Below are 19,463 nucleotides of genomic sequence, written 5' to 3' on the forward strand. Positions count from 1 at the left end.
AATAATTTATTATATCTATTGGTGTAAGGCAATTAGCGTTAACATAATTAGTAAAAGTTTAACAGGAAGTTAATAAGGCACGTGTACACACATTTATTATGCATGTAGTCTAGCTTACAAAAATTTTCATGTGTCTTTTCTAATCTGTTCCCATGCTGATGGCTTTATCTTCTTCCTTGCCATGGATACACTCGAAAATCATCAATTATTATTTCTTCTATTAACTCAGCTTTGCTTGCAAGCCAGCTGTCAAGCCCCTCCACAGCCTCCTGGAGCCTCCTGATTTTTTCCCCATCTAAGATTTATGAATGTGTCCATTACTGTTTCTTCTTGGGAGCAGTGCCCCGGTGGAAGGAGCCACGGAGGCACCAAGGGGGCAGCGTCACAGGTCTCGATTGAGTTACCGAGGTAAACAGCAGAGAGTAGAAATCCCAATAAACTGGAATGGCTGGAAATATACCTTCAAATCCTTGTTTGGAGCTTAAATTTTTGCTGCTTTGGATTAGAACAGGGGTTGGGCGGGTTCACTCTTGGTTACCTGCTGGAGTTGAACACTGGCATAGCGCTCGGTCCCCAGCATCCCTCTTCGCCCCCTCCTGTCCCCAGACACAGACCGAGGAAGAGGAACAGGTTTTGTTTCACAAGGAGGCAGCTTTGCCATGCTGAAGGGACATGGGGCGGCTGCTCTGCCTGCTCCGAGCCCTGGGGGCGCCTTGCTGCCCACACTTCCCCTCCGAACACTCAATAACTTAAATCTGCTTTTCTAACACCTTACACCTCTCCTAACACCTTGCCTTTCCAAGGCGGGCCTTGCCCTGGCTGAGACAAGGGCGGCACTAATTACCTTTCTATTAATATACCATAACAGAATTTGGCAAGACCGAAATGATCCCCAACCCAGGCTGCCTCCAGCCCCCCGCAGGTCCCGCTGACCTGCCTGACCCCCGCCCCTGCTCCGGCCCGGGTTTTCCATCGGCTGCCACCCCGGGATGGGCACGGCCCCGCCCGGGATAGCCCCGATCCCGCCCCCGGGATGGATAGCTCCGCCCCGGGAGGGATAGCCCGGCCCCGGGGTGGATAGTCCCGATTCGGGACGGACAGCCCCGGTTTGGGATGGACAGCCCCGCCCGGCATAGCCCCGCTCCCGCCCCGCGCCGCCGAGGGCAGGTAAGGGCTGCGGGGCTTCGCCGTGCCGGGCACAGCCCGGTGTGCGGGGAGGGGGGCGGGAGCGCAGCCCGGGCCGGTGTCCGTGTCCGTGTCCGTGTCCGTGCCCGTGGCACAGCCGCCGCCGGGACGCAGCGGTGCCTGCCGAGCCTCGCTGGCCGTTCGGCGGCGCTGGGAGCGGGCGGAGGTGCCGCTGCCCCTGCCCCGGGTGGGTCAGGGACTTCCCCTCCAGGCAGGGTCTGGCTTCGGGGGCACCGTGCGCTGGGCACACACCGGCAGCGGTGGGAGTGTGGGGTGGAGCTGCACGGAGCAGCTGCCGGGCGGGACAGCGGCAGGACACGGGGACAGCCTCGGTGGCCGTGGCGGGGCGGCAGTGCCGGCGGGGACACGGGTTGCAGTGTGCTCCGTGTGCCCCGCGGCAGCGCTCGGGGTCCGGACGGCGCCCGGCAGCACAGCACGGAGCTGGCCCGGCCTTCCCCAGCCCAGCACGGCACGGCTCGGGGCTGGTTCCGCCCACCGGGCTGCCGGGGCCCTGCCTTGGCACGGGGCATCGTTCCCCTGCGTCTGGCCGGGACTTTGGGCTGTCAAATCAAAGTGTATCTGATCTTGCATTGATGAATTGCGTTATCAAAGCAATTAGTCATACAGTGGATTTTGTCCCATCTATTAAAATGAAGTTTCTGAGGCAGCTGCTGGTTTTCAGAGACATCACAGAATCAGAATAGTTTGGGTTGGAAGATATCTCATTCCAATCTGCCTGCCACGGGCAGATACACCTTACTCTAGACCAGGTTGCTCAAGCCCTATCCAACCTGGCCTTGGACAATTCCAGGGATGGGGCATACACAACTTTCCCTGTAGAGAAAATCTGACATAAAAAAACTTTCAAAAAAGTAAAGTCCTAGAAAATAAGGGGTACTTTTGATGATTTATAGTGTACTTTTTGTTATTACTTCCCCACTTTGTATTCTAAGTAACTTGCAAAAATGTGGAATGTGAAGTGTCACTTCCCTGTGACTTCTGCTGTTTTGTCTGTATTTTCCTAGTCTCCCTTCTCCATCCTGGTTTTATTTACTTCCCGGTTCATGCTTCATTGTTGTAAATGCTTGACATGGCAATAAAACCAGCATTTATTAACTTCTGCTCCCTTTGCAGCCATCTCTCCTGTGTGATCAATGCTGTTGTATAAGCCATGGTAACCTATGACCTGTTTGGTCCTTGGGCATTTTTTGGATTGCTTTGGCACTGAGTCATTTTCACATGAAATAGTTTGCAGTGGAGCTTATTCTCTCCAGAGATGCTGTAAACCATTCTAGACCCCTGCATCTCTGCCCCTGGGGCAGACCACAGGGCATGGTCAGACAGTGCAGATCTGCTGACCTGTCCCTGTGGAACTTGTGTGAGTGAGGGTGTCAGCAGGCAGGAGTTAGCTGCTTCTGAGGGCTGAACCCAATTCCTTACCTCCCTCTCTGTTCACCTTTGGCAGAATATCTGAGAAACTCCACGTGGTGACCCAAGTTTCTGCTCTCCTGCACAATTCTGTAATTGAAGTGCAAACTTGTTTTTTTTTTTTTTTCCTCCTGAACTCATAAATTGTATCCCTTTAATGGGCCTCCATCCCTGGGAAAGGGGCAGCCCTTGCCACAGTATGTCACAGCGTGGGACAAAGTGTTCATTGTACACAAGGCTCACTTTGATTGCATTTAAATCAATATTGTTATCTGCACTCAGAGATGTAGCAGGGAGTGTGTGTGTTGGGGGGGAGAAAAACAAAGCAATGATAAATGTTTGCAACAAAGCTGAAAGGAGTACAAGGCTGTCCTGTGTGTACACAGGCATCAGAGCAGGAGAAAAAGAAGGGCTTGTTAGTGACACTTGATTCAAAACCAAGTTACCTTTTTTTTACAAGTTAAACCTAATGCTGCAGTTCATCTTGGACAGCCAAACCAGATGGGATTAGAAACTCAGCCAGGGAGGATGCTGCTGGGAACTGCTCTGGGTGGCTGCTTGGCTGAGCCCCCATGGCTTCAGGAGCTTCAGTCCATGCTGTTCCCTTCCTGCCGACCTGCACTCCCAGGGCTGACACCACAAAGCAGAGTCACCAGTGTGGAGTGTCCCTGGGCAGGCACCTTACCCTCTGCAGCATAATGTGCATTTACACAACAGCAGCATCATCATGCAGTTGTGTCTGGGCAGAATTAGAGTTGTCACTGCTCATATAAAAGCTCCAAATCTTATTCGGCTTTAGCACCTAGAAATAAAACTACATTGTTAACAGTTCAGATGACCTTGTTATTTTTATCCAAAAAGTCTGTTTTCTCCACCTTCCTTCAAGATTTGCTAAGTATTTGTGGAGCTGCACCCATGGAAGAAACACCTTGTCTGTGCAAGGAAGTGGGACCAGATGATCAGCTGGTACTGATTTTATTTTTAGTGATGTAATTAAATCAGTGCAATCTGTGTTTGGACTTCTCACTCAAGTTTGTCTAAACTTTTATGTTAAGCTGAACTAAATGATAGGCCATGTCCACATGCAGATTTGTGCTTGTTTAAGCACATTTGTTTATAGCTGTGCTTGTAGCTAATTAACCTACTGCAGCTTTGTTCAGTAGACAGAACCTGCTATGAGAACTGTGGTTTTGTGTTGAAATTAGTGAATCTGGTTCACTTTTAATCTCCTTGTGAATTGAGACTACCCATCTCTGGTAGTGTTAGCCTCCTCATGGCTGTGGGTGTTGGATGTCACCCTTCACTGGGCAGAGTTAAACCTTTCACCTCCCTGCAAGCACTGCAGGGGACAGACAGTGGAATCAGGTGCCTTTTTCCTTCTTGTAAGCAGTGGGTGCTGCCAGGGCCTCCTGTGCCACTCAGGTCATCCTGCTTCTAGGGCACAGACATGGCTGCAGTGGGTGAATTAATGACTGAGCCTGTGTTTGCATTGGAAAGTTGCATTATTTCTGGAAAGAAAATAGCCAGTTTTAAAATAAATATTCCCATGTATGAATTTGTTTTCTCATGGGACAAGGTGTGTGAAAGCAGGGGATGTGGCAGATTCAGCAATGGGCTCACTCCCTCTGGAATTTCCTTTCACTGTATGCCAGGGTGACGAAGTGAAACAGCTTTAGTTAAAATTTCATTGTAGTGCATTTCTGCACTAGAACTGGGCCCGGCACAAACCAGTCTAGGCCTCAGCACATGTTTAGGAATTAGAAGAGAAAAAGTCGTGGTTCCCAGATCAGACATGGATCTTGGGCATAATTTTTTCTCTCCCTCCATCATGAGGGGGATGGCCCCAGCCTCTGGATGCAGACCCTCTTTGTTTTGGCATCAATAAGTGGAAGCTACAGGTTGGGTGATTGCTTCCTAAGAGTGTTTCTAAAACTCCTTTTAAGAGTGTTTCTAAAACTCCTTTTCCTGGGTGTTGGGGGGAATTATACCTGCCAGATATCTCAAACAATGCAATGCACCCTGCTGTTTTACAGTTAACTCAAAACTGGAATGAAGGTATTTCAGAATCATCCAGGCGTGGCTGAGGCTTAAAAATAATCACTGACCAGAAGGAAGGATCCCTCAGTATGCAAAGTTTCCTAAACAAACAGCACTGTTTTCCCTTGGGATTTATCACCACGCCTCATGCCTTGAGCTCAGCAGGCACAGGAGTACAAAGGAGTTGGGCCCTGCATATTTTCAACTTCACCCTGTTACAAAATGAGGTGGTTTTAGCATTGTGTTTTTTTAAATGAAATGTCTTCTGATCTGGAGGGCTCCTGACCAGGGTAGGTGTTGCAAGCTCACAATTATTGGGGCATAACTAGCAGGGTCAGGAAAGCAATTTAAGACATGTCACCACTGCAGGCAAACATGGAGAAATTATGTTTGGAAGAAAGCACAGTTGAGGTCAGCAAATATTTTTCTGGGTCAAAAATAATAGACAGAAGTTCTCATGGGTGGTTGCTTTTTTCTTCATCTTCCATTTCTGCAGTTCCTTTGTTTGAACTCAGCCAAAACTTATCTTCCACCTCCCATTTTTCATACTGAAAATGTCTGGGTTCTGAGGGTGACAAAGGAGGGCAGGGAGGTGATTAATCTAATGACTGCAGTGTCCTAGCTTTAACCTGTTAACTGCTCAGCTTTAAATACCATACATTTAATTGTCCTTACCTTTTCAAGTGTAACAGCTGAGGAGATGCTTTTGGGAGTGCCCATCATACCAGGTGGCATCTAGAAACTCTGCTAGCAGGACAGCTGAGTTTTTAAAGGTGATATAACAAGTCTGTTCTCCCTTGGTTGAGAGGGAAGCCTGGACACCAGGATGTTCTCTGATGGAAGTGTCAGTGTGGCAGAAGCACAGCAAGATGTCCATGAGATGCCCTAAGCTAAGCTGTGGGGGTGAAGGGCTGTTAGAAACTAATAAATAGGGAATGCAAATCCTTGTAGAACTCGTTTTCTTGAGGGCCTAAGTGCAGATTTAGAACAAAGCTCAGCACAAGCCCCTGCCTCCACCCCAAAGCCATTTAGAGGTGGAGGTGTGGGAGGCTTCCCCTGGTCTCCAGCAAAGCTCTTGGGAGAGGAATGCCTGTGCTGGGAGTGGGTCCAGCAGGGGACACAGCAGAGTCTCTGAGGTACTGGAGACTCTCTGGAGATCCAGCCACCCCTGTTCACTGGGATATCAGGGGATTTCTTGGTGTCCCAGGTGGCTGTGCTTGTTTATTTGTGCTCTGGCAATCTGCAGAATTACAATGAACTACATCCTGCAGGCTCTGCAAATAGTTCCCACCTATGAAATAAACAGAACTCTCAAATATTTAGACTATAGCATTGCATTATCAGTTTATTACCAATTAAAGGACTTGTTGACCTTAAGGAGTCTGAGTCAGACTTCTCCTCTGATGGGTGTTTTTATTTTGGCAATGCTGGTTCTAGGAAATAATGATTAAGACTGAGAAGCTCAGTCTTTTGTTTACCCTAGGTGGTAACCAAAGGATGGTTCATTTAATTAAAAATGGCTAAAAGGAAGTAAATTGTGTGTAATGCAAATTCCACCCATGCAGTTCCTTGTTAGAAGGAGATGAGCAGAGTTCAGTGGAGATAATTATTCATGTGGTGGTTATATTGCATTGGGTAGAAATACAGAGGGGAGGAAAAATCCTTATGCATCCTTAACTGACCCTTCAGTAATGTCCTGGGTCTGGGATGTTCTTTGGAAGCCAAGGTATTTCTGAGGCTGAGTGCAAACAGGCAGAATCAACCCATTTCCTCAGTTAAGCATTCCTCACATGCACTGAACAGGGGAGTTTGCTCTTTTTTTTTTGGCTTAGCATTGTATTGTTGTTCTAAAAGATCTTCTACTGGCTGCTCTTGAGGGGCTGGGCTAGAGACGTGCTTGTTCTGATAAATTCCTGCAATTCCTCTGTGCCATCTCAGGGCCATTCCTGTTCAATGGACATCCTTCACTAAAGCTGCCTAAGGGGAGGGGGGGGGAGAGATTTTAATAAAGCAGCAGATTCTCCATCATGCTGGACCTTATTGGAAAGTGTGATGTGGAGCAATGACTTGATCTGAGAGAAACCACCCAGGGCTGTGCTCAGGATGAACTGAGCAGTGGTTTTTTGTTCTGGGTTGCACACTGGAGGCGAGAGCCTTCTCTAGGATCAGAGCTGCTCCTTACTAGCTCAGGTCCTGCCAAAGCTGCCCTCAGGGGGGGTTACCAGCAGCATGAGCTGCTCATTGTTCTGTCTGAGGTGGGAATGGCACTCTGTCATGTACAGCCCTCACTGAATAGAGAAAAATATCTGTAAAGTCTGTGAGTAGTTGAGCTTGAGCAATTCTGGCATTTGTGCCTGGCATTGCCAGAATTTGGCCTTGACATTTTGTGTGTGATGGTAACAGATGTGTTCGGATGTGGACTGCTCGGGGAGACCACAGTTGCCTGCTTTGTTTGAAGTTATCCTTTATCTTATCAGCTGTCTCTCCACCTGAAGGCCATTTGTATATGACATAGCTGCTTAGGAGGGTATTGGGTAGGAGGTTTTTGGGTAGGAGCTGAAGGCCTCTCTCTCTCATTTCTCTGCAACAAGTCAGACAAAATATCTTTGCAGTCAGTGCAGTGACACATTTTTAGTGGGATTGCTTTTCAGAAAGCAATTAAATATATTCTCTGTTCTGGTAGTTCACAGCTGTTCTTAGAAGATAAGTAGACAGTTAAGAACTGGAAGTGGTTTATTGCAAATTAGGAGAAAATAATGCACCTTGGTAGAGCTCTCCTGATGCTGTGGAGTTTCACTAAGAACTAAACAACAGGCAGGTATTTTCTATATTCATTTCATTACAGTGAGAGGGGAGATGTGAGCACAGAGAAAGAGGAGGGCTGGTGGTTTGATGTGGCCACAGGCAGAACAGACAGGGCTAGGGGTGTCTCTCTTCAGCCATGTGCCTCTCCCTGGGCCAGCCCTTGGTGCCTCAGGAACACTGTCCTACTGCCCAGCAATTCCATTCTTTAAGAGCAGTGGCTGTAAGCTTGTGCAATACCCCTCCCATCTGTATTTTTGCACCTTGAGGGCTTGTCTGTGTGTAAAGGGAGCACTTGGATCAGTTGAGCTGCCACAGGCAAAAGTGGGGCTCACGCCTGGCCCCTGCAGCTGCCCCATCCCTGGGCTGGGGCTGTCCCTTGCCTCGGTGACAGTGGCCAGTGCCAGCCCTGGGCACAAATCCAGGGCACCAACAGGGGTCACAGCTCTTCTGCACTGCAGCACCAGGCAGGGACAGACAGCCCAGCCCCACAGACAGATTTATGCTGGTTTTCAGCCCATCCCTCACAGAGAGAAAGACCATCCTACACTTTTTTTTTTCTCTGCTGGCAAAGGACATCCATTAAAAATTACAGAATTATGACAGAGAGCATTATAATGGCTGTCACTGTTTTGCCTGATAATAAAAATAAAATAATAGTAAAATAAAAGTAAAAGAGTGATGGCCTCTGCATATTTCACTGGTTGCAGAAGCAATCAGATGGGAGGAAGAGTGGGGCTGGGCTTGCCAGCATGAGACAGAGAGAGGCACATGGCTGGTCATAGACTCTCTGGGTATGGTGGTTTTGGCACTAAATCTTTCTGGTGCTGTTAACTACAGCACGTCCTGGGAACTGCAGGGTGACTGGGTGCCAGGAGCACATCCATCATGCTTAATACAATGCTGCTCTTGGCTTTGACCTGCCCTCCAGGGGCTGTCTTGACTAATGAGGGTACTGGGAAGTGTCCACACATTGTAAAGCAAAAGGTTATTTCCTTACATTGTGACATGATGTATCATAAAGAGGTATGGACAGCAGCCTTTTCAGCTAGCTGCTGTTTTTACTGGGCTATGAATAGTCTTGTGAGATCAGTATTATCTGTTCCAGGTTTTGTTATGCTTTGTGTTAGGAGGTTTTCATATCTTTATTACATGGACCTATGTGCACCTCCAGGTCTAAAGGGTGAGGTGGGTCTAGATGGCCCTGTGCTCACCTAGGTGATGGAATGGGGTCTTGGTTACCAATCTGTCAGGTTACAGTTCCTAAATTCCTCCTCTCCCTTTACATGCCACTCAGTGTCCAGCCAATAAAATCTGCTTGGCCTGGGGTGTATGTTATTAATCTGTGCTCGTCCCAGTGCTGAGGAAGATGTGCAGCAATTTGAAAGAATGATGCATGCTGAGAAATCAGAACCAAGATTGGAGTGCCCTGCAGATGGCCTACAAATAATTTGTGTCTGTAGGAGATGTCAGCAAGGGCACTGAGCTGTGCTGGGTATCTGAGCAGTTCAGGCTTTAGTTGTGCAGAGCATTACCTTGGTTCTGAGCTCAGTTAAACCTCCCAGAAATAAAATGAAAATGCAGCACAAAGATGGTGTCAGCCCCTTCAGCATCTGCCTTTCTAAAAGGGGATGTTTCACACCTGCCAGGCCAAGCAAGCTTTTAATTTTTATCTGATTAAACTATTTGAAAGAATGTTACTTTAAAAAACCCAAACAGCTTCTGAAACAACAGCCTTCTCCAGTACTTTTATGAGTAACCTTCTTAGCTTTTCTGCAGGTGATCAGAGCTCTCCTCCCTCTGAGGGCTTGGCAGAGGCATTTGCTGTGCCCTGTGTGAAGGCTGGCACTGCCTGTCCCTCCCAGCTGGGCATGGCTTACAGCTGGCACTGCAGAAACAGTCCCACAGGGGATATCCCCAGGGCTGCAGCTGTTGGGAAGAGCCTTTGTGCACCTGAACACTGCCAAGTAGTTCTGTAGTAAGCTCTGGGGCTGAGAAGGGTGTGAGGAATGAGCAAAGCTCCCTGAGTAGCACCTGGAATGAATAAACAAGAAACTTCCTTTGTCTGTAAAGAGGAGCCATGGCTGTGACACAGGTCTGCAAGATGGAGCAGGTGATTGCAGAGTGATCCTTACTCTGGGTTTTCTAATAAAATACTTGAGGATATAAAACGAAACAAGCAAGTGGCAGGTGAAAACAAATCAAGGACAAGTCCTTTTGTGTTTAAAACGTAGTGAAGCTGTGGGACTCTGGGGCTTTGAGGATATTGCAAATGCTTAAAATTTATGTGAGTTCAGAAAGTAAATGGAAAAGGTGTGAAATGCAGGGACAGAGCTCCTGGTTCAAGGTACCTTACAGAAGCTGGAGCACAGGGTGGCTCTGCTGTAAGCTCTTAGCCTGTGTTCAGGATCAGCTGGTGCATTACAGGGACCTTCAGTCCAGCTGTGTGTGCCTGTACTGCCCTGCACTGGCACTGAGAGCCTGTTCAGAGATGAAATGCACACATGCCAGGGCAGGCTCACGTTTCCAGCCAGCCTGGGCTCTGTGTTTGGTGGCAGTGCCATGCACCAGCACAGATCTTTTCTGGAGACTGAAGCACTGGCTGCTTCCTGGGGAGGTGGCCACAAGAAATCAGAAGCTATCAGAGCAGGAGATGGAGCCAGTTATGGCACATGATGGGTCCTGCTGCTGCTTGTCTCCACACCCCCTCCACACCCAGCGTTTGTCAACAGGGCTGGGCATGGGAGTTGATCTTTCTGATGTTCTCTTCCCCAGAAAGGCAGGCAGAGGAGTGAGGGTCCTTTGCACACCCAGTGTTCTTCTCTGTTCACATCTGTGGTCTCTCCTGTAGCCAGGACAGTTTTCCCCATCTGCTTTGCTGTGAGATGCCAGCAGTCCCTGTGTTGGGGTGTCCTGGTGCTGCAGGACCTGAGGGCAGCCCAGGTTAGTTCTGCATGCTGGGCCATAGGCCTTGAGCAGAAGTTGCCTATCTGGACACAAACAATTCACTTTTTTATGATTTTCCATTTTTCTCCTGTCAACAGAGAGAAATCCTGACCTAGGAGGGGTCTCCCACTGGTCAGAGTGAAGGAGAGTGCAACTTTCTTTGTGCTTGTCACAGTTTGTCCCCAACCAGCTTGCACCAGGGAGCTAAATAAAGTGCTTGCACTGAAGAAGTCTCAGTGTGGGGTAAATCTGCCCCAGCACTGTGCAGTCACTCCTGTCATTGCCCCACAGAGCTGCGAGGCTTTTGTGTTTTCCTTCGCAGCTGTTTGCAGAGATGGCAATGCTGGGGCTGGGCAGGACACACAGAAATTGTTTTTATCTGTGTGGGACCCACAGGCTCCTGGCTTTCCAGCTGACTTAGGTATTTGTTCTACATCACCCCTGTGGTGTCCAAACTGTCCAGTGACAAGGCTTTGTTAGGGGAGAGGTTTATGTGCACTGTAACAGAGCAAACCCAGCTGTGTGGTGCTGCAGGAGTGTGACCTGCCCCAGGGATGAGGCAATGGGTGATGGGTGGCACTGAGCACTGTGCCTGCCTGATAACGTTCTGTACCTGCCAGCTTATTCTTATCCTCCATCTATGGCACTTGTAGACCCAGGTGAGCATCAGCACCCTGTCCTTGGTGCTCTGCACCTCATGGTTCATGGAGGTTCTCCTGTGGAGCTCTGCCCTGCCCAGGACACACATGGGGCACCCATCAGAGGCTGCCAGGCTCAGAGGGGCAGGGACAGCCCTGTGGCCACGCTGCAGATGGACATCATTCCCCAGGCTTGTGAATTCCTGCAGGGCGGGGCAGCAGCTTTGCAGCTCCTGACACTTCCAGCAAAGCCTCCAGCTCCAATGGAGCAGTGTCCTGGAGCAGCTCACCTTCCCACAGCAGGTGCATCAAGTGGTTTGATTTTTAACTATGTAAACAAAAGGAGTTGGCTCTTGGTTTCTGTTAACCTTTTCCTTCTAATGTAGCTATTTCAGTGAGAGAAAACATTTTCATGGGAAAGGGAAAAAAAGTCTCTTTACAAAGAAGTAGCCCTTTTTCCCAAGATGTAGCCGTTATTTTTAATTGACTGCTATACTGATGAATAAAGATGAGTCTTCTCTGAAAATATTTTCTGAAGTAGTTTCAGCCCACATGTCATGGGGCTTGTTAAAAATAAATAAAAGTTCTCGAGAAGCAAATACTGTGATATGTCCCTAGATACCTTTTCAAAAATAAAATCTGTCCCAGAAAATTCCGTGAATGTCTTTGTAGAAGCAGGATTGTGCCTGAGAGCCAGAGAGGGGTAGATGGAACTAAGCATGGAAGAGCCATGACAAGCTGGATGAAATGTAGGTTTAAACAGTACAGATGGATGAAATGTAGGTTTAAACAGTAGAGATTCACCAGGGCTTTTTTATTATTGTTTCTGTTGAAACTATTTAGAGTGCTATGGATAGTTTCTCACATGATAAAGGCCATGTTGTAGTGTGACAAGCACAGCCATTCTTGCCTTAAGAAGTAGGAAATGTTGTTTCCTTTCCTCCAGCAATTTTTTACAAAAACAATAACAGTTTTTATGACAGTGCCATTCCTTTTATTAGCTTTTTCCTGCAGTGTTCTGTAGTCTTTATTTGTAAACATTATGGTCAGATGCCTGTTCTTTCTTTTAACACATTGTTAACACCATTACAAAAAGCACAAACATTTGTGAGTTTATCATCTGTAAAATAAGGTAAGTCTGTGAAATGATGTCAAATGTTCAGCTGAAGTTCAACTGAAGCACTGGTTCTCAGCTTTGGATGGGTCCCTTGATGAAAGAGGTGCACCATGTACAGTCCAAAGTGACAAAAATGATGAAGATGCCAGCTTTGAGGGGTCTGAAGGAGCTGTGGCTGGTTAACGTGGAGACTGAGGTGTCCAGCCCAGTGAGGATGGCTGCAAAGGGATAATTCCTGTGTCAGCTAGGGTGGGCTGACACCCATCAGGTGTCAAGCAGGTAGAAATAGGGAGAAGTTCTTGCTGACAGCAAAGCACTGAAATAGGTGGCCTGAAAGGGCTGAGGTTGGTATCCTCAAAGGCACAGGTTAGAAACTAAGGATGATACAGGCTTTGAGATTAGGGAATGGGCCTGATGACCTTCAGATCATGTTTGCCATGAAAGATGGGATTTATTGATTTTTAATGATCTGACTCCCAAGGCTGTGGCTTTGGAAGAAATAGCAAAGTATCATGAAAGCCACAAACACTTGAAAGGTTTGCAGACAGTGGAAAAATTGAGTGAGGTGGAAACTGCCTACATGGACAGGAGCAGAACTTTTCCTTCCTCAAAGGTGGGCCTTACTGCCCTCAAGCTGGGCAGGAGAGAGGAAAAGGGGTAAAGTGTCAAGGCAGTGCTTGTTTTACCTCTCCTCCACGCCCTGCAGCCTCTGGCCATTTTCACTGTCTTTTGAAACACAAAGTGATCTGCACCAGTAATGTTTGAATAGCAAATATCAGTGCAGCATAAAGCAAAGGGCACACATATTAGGAAATGAGCAGCCCCTGGTATTTGATAGCATAACATGCAGCAGAAATACTTGCAGGCTGCTGTTCTGTCATCTTCTGATTGTTTTACAAAGGTTGGCTGCTTATCCTTGGTTTCATTTAAGGCATAAAGAAGTGAGGATAAGAAGAAAGGAGGTAAAAAGCAAGCAAGGAAGCAATTTGGTAATTCATATCCATATTTTGTTTGTAACATGCTGAGTTGACTGTTTATCTATTGGTAGGAAAGGGCTGAAATAAAAAATCGTCTTCGTTGGGTTAATACCACGTGAGGAGCTCTAGGACAGGGAGGAAAGTAGGGCAGCTTGTTTTGGAACTTGCTGGAGAACAAATACAAACCCCCAATGTACACATTCACTTGCCATATGTCACGCTTATCTGAAAGGCATCTCGGTGCTGTTTCTCTGCAGGGATGCTTGCACTCCACAGAGCAGACTTGCCTGCTGAGGGGAGCACATGCCAGAGGTGCTGCTGTGGGTGAGAGGAGCTTTGGTGCCTGTTGAGGCAGGAGCTGCTCCTTTCCCTGCTCCCCTCAGTGACTGACGCTGGCACCGGGATCGCTGCAACTGTGCCTGAGGAAAAGCAGAGGAGCCTGACTTTGCTGAGGGAATTCTCCTGGCAGGGGAAGGCATGCAGCAGAGCCTGGAAGTGCAAGTCCAGGTGCTAGGGTGAGTTCCACCCGAGCCATGCTGTGGTGACTCCTCTCTCTGCACCGCGTCTTCCTCGGCACCAGGGCGCTGTGAGCGGCTGCCCATGGCCCTGGGCTGGAGTAGTGCCTGCTGTGAGTCCCCTTGAGACACCTGAGGAACTGAAGAAGACAGCAGGGAAGATGTTGGACTTGAGCTTCCTGACCGAGGAGGAGTATGAGAAGCTGATGAAGGTTCTGCAGAGAGATGCAGAGCTGAAGAAGAAGGATGGGGATCGCATCAGGTGAGTGTGATGGCAGGGTGTGAGCTTCCCTTGGGGGAGACTTCTTCACTTGTTTGAGAGAGGAGCATGTGTGTGTGTGTGTGTGTGTGTGTGTGTGTGTGTGTGTGCAGGTTGCAATAGTGCTGTCCTTCTTGCTCAGATCCTGATAGATCTTTTCATTGTACCTTGTCTTTCTCAGCCATCCTCCTGTTGCTGCTGCCCTCTCCTTGCAGGAGGGGATTCTCCTTTTGAGTTCATCCTCAGCCCTCAGAGATGCCAAGGGTAGTCACCCCTTTCCTTTTCAGTGGGGGAAGATGCTGATTTCTTGGTGGCAGAGGTCTGAGCAGGGGAGCAGCTGCTACCTTGTTTTAGTCACCTGGTAGCACAGAAAGGCCACAGTGTGTTTTAAAATGAGATTTTACAAAATGAGGTTTTACATCCCCTTCTCTGTTGCCCCATTGTTTTTTGAGGTGGGTGTGTGTGCACCATGTGTCACACAGAGCGGGGTGGTTAGAGACTACATGATCTGCCAGAGGTTTGCAGGGAGCTGTTCCAGAGCCAGGGGTTCTGGCTCAGTTCAGCTCGTCTGCCACTGGCCATCCTGGAGCTCAGCTCTGCTTGATCAGGATTGCTTCTTGCTGCTGTTCCTTTTTAAATGCCAGCCATTAGACCATCTGGGCTGACAGCGTGCACCAGGCTCAGGGAGCTGCCACTGAATTCTCCATGGCAAGAAATTAATAACTCAGTGGGTGTGGGTGGCACTGTGCCAGTTTACCCCGGCTAAGGATGCGAGTCTTCCGTTTGCTGTTGAGCCAGAAAAAGAGTAATCCCCATCTAGAAAGGATGCTCAAGGGCTCAAGGCTTGAAGGGGGAGCGGGAAGCTTTGCTGCTCCTGGGAGCCTGTGTGCCCTGGCCTCTGCTTGGAGGTAGGAGCTGGGGAAACAGCTGGAAGCCAAAGCCTGGACTTGGGGTGTCTGTGTCTGCATGCTCTTACCTCTCCTGTGAGTTGAAACAATTTCAAAAAAGGCTTGTTTGTATTTATTTTGGGTTTTGCTTGTTTGTTTGTTTCTGAAATGAAATACATTTTCCCTCTGAAATGGAGGTTTGGTAAAAAGAATGTTTGGATTATTTTGGTTTTGTTTCACTTCTCTTTGAAAGCTGTTGCACAGGAGGCTTTGATTTGGGAGTGAAGTGAATTAGAGCCCCAGAGCCCCTTGCTGTCAGTTTGGCTACCTGCAGTAAGACATGTTTGGTTTCAACACAACCCGCCTGCTGGGCAAAATGAAGTCAATGTCATTTCCTTGATCTGCTGTCAGCAAGATTAAAATAACTATTTCCTCTGGCCCAGCACCTTGAGACCCTCATGGAGGCAGTGCAGCCCTGGACTAGATGGGAGCTTCTGCTGAGTCCCCAGCATGGCCTGCAGAGGCTTGAGCCCAGTTATCCCTGCTCCCTCCTGGCCTTTAGGCAGCCCAGTGTGACCCTTGCAGGCTCCAGGGTTGCCTGGGGGTTTGCCCCCTTTTCCTGCTGAGGGCTGGGCTGAGGAGGAGCTTCCTCTGGTCCCCCAGGTTTCACAGGAACCCTGACCTGTGCTGAGCTGTGCCAGCTGAAAGGCAGCTAATTCAGCAAGCCATGCTGAGGAGGATTAGAGTACAGAGCAATGACAGGTTTAGGTGCCAAAAACCAGCTCTGGGTGTGCCCAAGAGAGGAACAGTAGGAGAAGCCATGCTTAGGAGGGAGAGCTAACCGTGCAAGTGCCAAAACAGGCATGGCAGGGGGAGCAGGAGGATGCTGCAGGGACTGGTGACTTCCCTAAATATCATTATTTGTTTCTGTGGTTTGCAGCAGATTTGATCCAAAAGGTTTTGCCATAAATAGATTAATAAACAAATAAACTTGAGAAGTGCAAGACAGACAAACAGTCCCACCCTTCCTTAACCCTCAGGGCAGCCAAGCAAGTGGACAAAGGTGAATGATTTGGATTTGTGAAATTTGGAAGAGGTGAAAGCCTGTGTTTACAAGGTGCTGTTACCATTTCAGATAAAGAGTAAATCAGGTGTTTACTTCCTGCTGTTCTAATGCTGGTTTGGCTCTAGTGATTGCACAGAATAATCTCTGGATCCTTTGTAATGTCAGGCAGGTGAACCCATGGATATATTGCAAAGGTGGCTCAGGGGAAGTGGAAACCTGGAAGATCTCTTTGGTGTGTAATGCTTGCCCTGCCTTTCAGGAGGATTCAAGGCTCCATCACAGATGAAAAGAAGAAGAAGTTTGTGACAGGTGAATGGTTTTCAGAAGTGAAGGCAAAACGGTTCCAGGAAGACTTGGCAGGGCCGGATCTCCTTCGGGCATCCATTAGAAGGAAAAAGGGCAAGCCAGAAAGTGAGTATGTTAGTGCACATCTTCACAAAACAAACTGATGGACCAGAAAAAGGTTGGTCCAGGGTGGGAGTCTCCCTGTACTGGCAGTGTGTTGAGAAACAGTCCCTGTGTTGTGATAAGGGGGTTCTCATCTATGTTTTCAGTACCAGAAAAACATCCCTTGTTATCAAAATCAGGGCCCAAAGAAAAAATTACAGTGTGGCCGAGAACCACATTATTCCTTTTTCAACTTATTTTTCTTCCCTTTTTCCTCTATTTGTATTCTCAGACTTCTTTTGGTAAAGCTCAGGTATAACATGTGACTTTATTCCTTCCTCTTACTTTTTCCTCTTACTGCCATTTTACATCACTGGTTGTGCATCAGGGTTCTGCAGGTAATATATTCACCTTGGATAAGATAAGGGCCTTTGCTTGCCATATTGACACCTTTTTTCCTTCCCCTGGAAAGATCAGTTATTCACCTCTGTTGGCTTTCAAGGTGATGAAGGAGTGCATGTTCATTTAGTCAAATCTGTGTTCATAACTCCTGATTTGAGTCTTTAGACTTAACTCTGTGTTAGGGAGTGAAATGAAAAAATTCCTTCATGGAAAAGCCCCACTGAGATAATTTCTGGCATTCCCATTGCAAGGTAAGTGGGCTGAGGAGGGGTGGAAATTTGTGCTTGCAAAGGAAAATTCCCAGTGATCTTTTCTGGAAGAGGGTTTTAGCCTTCAGAAGGGAGGGTTGTGGGGATCCCTGAGGGTTTTCACAGTTGGTATTGATTGTAGTAGAAAACACTAGTCATGGCAGTAATACAGATCTATAAAACAGATACCCTGTATTTACATGACAGCCTGCAGAGCAGCACAGATGAAAGAATTTGATGATAACTTCTCCTTGTGCTTATGTGCAATTCTTGAGGGCTAAAAATCACCTACAAGAGAGACCATTTTATCCACCTGCTGTGGCAAGTGATGCACAGTTAGTTATCCACGTCCCAGGCACTAAGAGTCTTTGTTTTAGAGTGGTAGGAAATGAGTAAAAGCGTTACAGCAGGAGTGCCTGCCAAATTTATATACATGTATAAAAATGCATGTATGGGCAAGTTAAACTGGTCTGGCCGCTCCTGATTTCTGTTGGAATTTGCTTCTTATATTGTCTCATCCCAAAGTTAGCAAAGGCATATTGCTTGTCTTGATGAATTGTAATGTACTAAACTGTTTGTGGTGACAGGAGCCAGGTGTAGCTGTGGCAGGGGCTGAACCATTTTTAGGGCAGGGATTTGGGTGGGTGGGAGTGAAGGCTTCCTGTTGCCTCTGCCAGCCAGGAATGAGGAGCTCTGTCTGAGGGGGAAGTGTCAGAGAAGAGCGAGTACAACACAGCCTTTGCAAGTGGGATGAGAAATGAATGCAGTCTTTGGTTGTCAAGGTCTTTTCAGCCATGACAGGCACAGGGAAAGTGTGGGAGCTCTGTGTTTGGGTCCTTTGCTTCCAGCACAGCTCCCTGCTGGCACCTCCCTCCCCAGGCCTGAGGCAGAGCAGGAGGATGTGGCTCACTGTATCAATAAATGTCCTCAGTGTGCCCTGCTGTGCCCACACGTGCCATGGCCAGCATGTGCCACCAGCCATGCCTGGAGTTCTCTCTCCTAAAACAACATTCAGTGATGCTTTGTGCACATGAGTGTTGGCATGGGCAGGACAGTCCCTATCTCAGAAACATGCTCTCTGAAACTGGCTCATTCCTACACACCTAGACTCTTGTTTTTCAGCAGGTGCAGCTCCCTGACTTCCCACTGCTGTGGAAACCACAGAGCCCCCAGCTGCCCCCCTGTGTGCCAGACATGCAGCCCTGATGCCACAGCTCTGAGCAGGGCCTGCCCTGTTCCTGACTCAGGGCCAGGTGCTGGGAGGGCAGGAGGATTGGGAATGCAGCATTTTCTCCATAGGAGCGCACAGACAAGGGGCAGTGAATCTTTGGATATTGCTGTGACCTGCAGGCTGACCCTGCTGGATAGCACCACCAGGCAGTGTTGAGTCTTGAGCTTCTCACCATAGCACTGGCCTGCTCTTGAGCCTCAGGAGGTTTTCCAGCCAGATAACAAGCAAGGCTATACTGTTTAATATTACTTCTGAATCATCTGAACTTCTTTCTTTATTGAATTGTTTAGTGAAATGTATCCTAAAATAACCATTTTAGTTAGAGTTAGCAGTTAGTTTAGTTAGAGTTGGCAGTTCTTGTAATAGGTCAATTTTCTCTTTAAAATAGACCTAGCTACATGAATAAATATGTGCAGATCTTGTTGACCAGACTAAGGTTACTTTTTATTCTCTGTTTGAGAGTTTAATCCTTTTGATTTTGCAGTAGCAAGAAAACCCATTTGCTAGCAAAATGTCTAATGCAGCATTATACCCTGCAGTTCTGCTGTAAAAGTTACCATCCTCTATTGTTTTTAATTTGGGGTCTTTGGGAGCTCACAAGATATAGCTGGGCCTTGTGCCAGTAAAAATAACAGGGATCTCCTCATTAACTGCATTGGCCTCCTCCTTTGTTTGCCAAGATCAGATGACTTGAGTCAAAACAGGAAATGGCTGAATTTAAATCCTGGAACAGATTAACTTTATTGACAGTCAGTGGCAGCATCCTGTGGAGGTTTCCAGTGATGTGACAGCTCCTGGCATGAGTTGGGCATTGGGCAGCTTTGTCCTCTTGGACCTGCGGGGTCTGGAAGTGCCTTTGCTGCCCTGGGACCTCCCCATTCTTGGGGAGAACAGGCAGAACCCTTGAAAACCCCTGAAAACTCCTGAAAACTCCTGAAAACCCTCTCCTCTTAAGCCCCCAGAGATTGTGCTGCTGGGACTCTTTTTCATTGGGCAAAGCATTTTCTTACCCCAAACAAAACACACCAAACATGGCAAGTTTAATGAAATGTCATGTCTCAGGTATCTCTGTTGTTTTACAGATGAGGACAAGAAGCACATCCAGACGAGTCTGGAAAGCAAAGCTGCCCCAATTCCTGCCTTTCCTGAGGACATTGCTGGTGCAGGAGAGGAAAGGTAACTCTGCTGCATGTGCAGTGCTCAGGCTGCTGCTCTTACTTCTAATGAGAATTGAATGCTACCCATTAAAACCAGGTCTCTAAGTGAGTTTCCAAGACTCTATAAGTAATAAGTTCTATAGGGTATTTTTTAAATCCTTCTTTTAGGAATTGTCAGAAT

The 19,463-nt window shown here is 47.7% G+C and overlaps 1 protein-coding gene across 3 annotated transcripts in view; it reads left to right on the top strand.

Annotated features, from left to right (window-relative positions):
- The first annotated feature begins 1,009 nt into the window (after nucleotides 1-1,009).
- The window catches only part of LOC102060555 (synaptotagmin-like protein 2), a 33,694-nt gene continuing 15,240 nt past the window's right edge, over nucleotides 1,010-19,463 (top strand). Inside the window, exons 1-4 of one of the 3 annotated variants that reach the window (XM_074551377.1) lie at nucleotides 1,010-1,167; nucleotides 13,388-13,907; nucleotides 16,117-16,268; nucleotides 19,208-19,301. In XM_074551377.1, the coding sequence (XP_074407478.1) occupies nucleotides 13,807-13,907; nucleotides 16,117-16,268; nucleotides 19,208-19,301 (347 nt within the window). In that variant the 5' untranslated portion in view covers nucleotides 1,010-1,167; nucleotides 13,388-13,806. Of the gene's footprint in view, nucleotides 1,168-13,387; nucleotides 13,908-14,657; nucleotides 14,888-16,116; nucleotides 16,269-19,207; nucleotides 19,302-19,463 lie in introns of those variants that run through there. The other 2 variants (XM_074551376.1, XM_026791918.2) reach the window with 2 other exon arrangements.

Source organism: Zonotrichia albicollis, chromosome 14, assembly GCF_047830755.1.
Source record: "Zonotrichia albicollis isolate bZonAlb1 chromosome 14, bZonAlb1.hap1, whole genome shotgun sequence".
Lineage (NCBI taxonomy): Eukaryota > Metazoa > Chordata > Aves > Passeriformes > Passerellidae > Zonotrichia > Zonotrichia albicollis.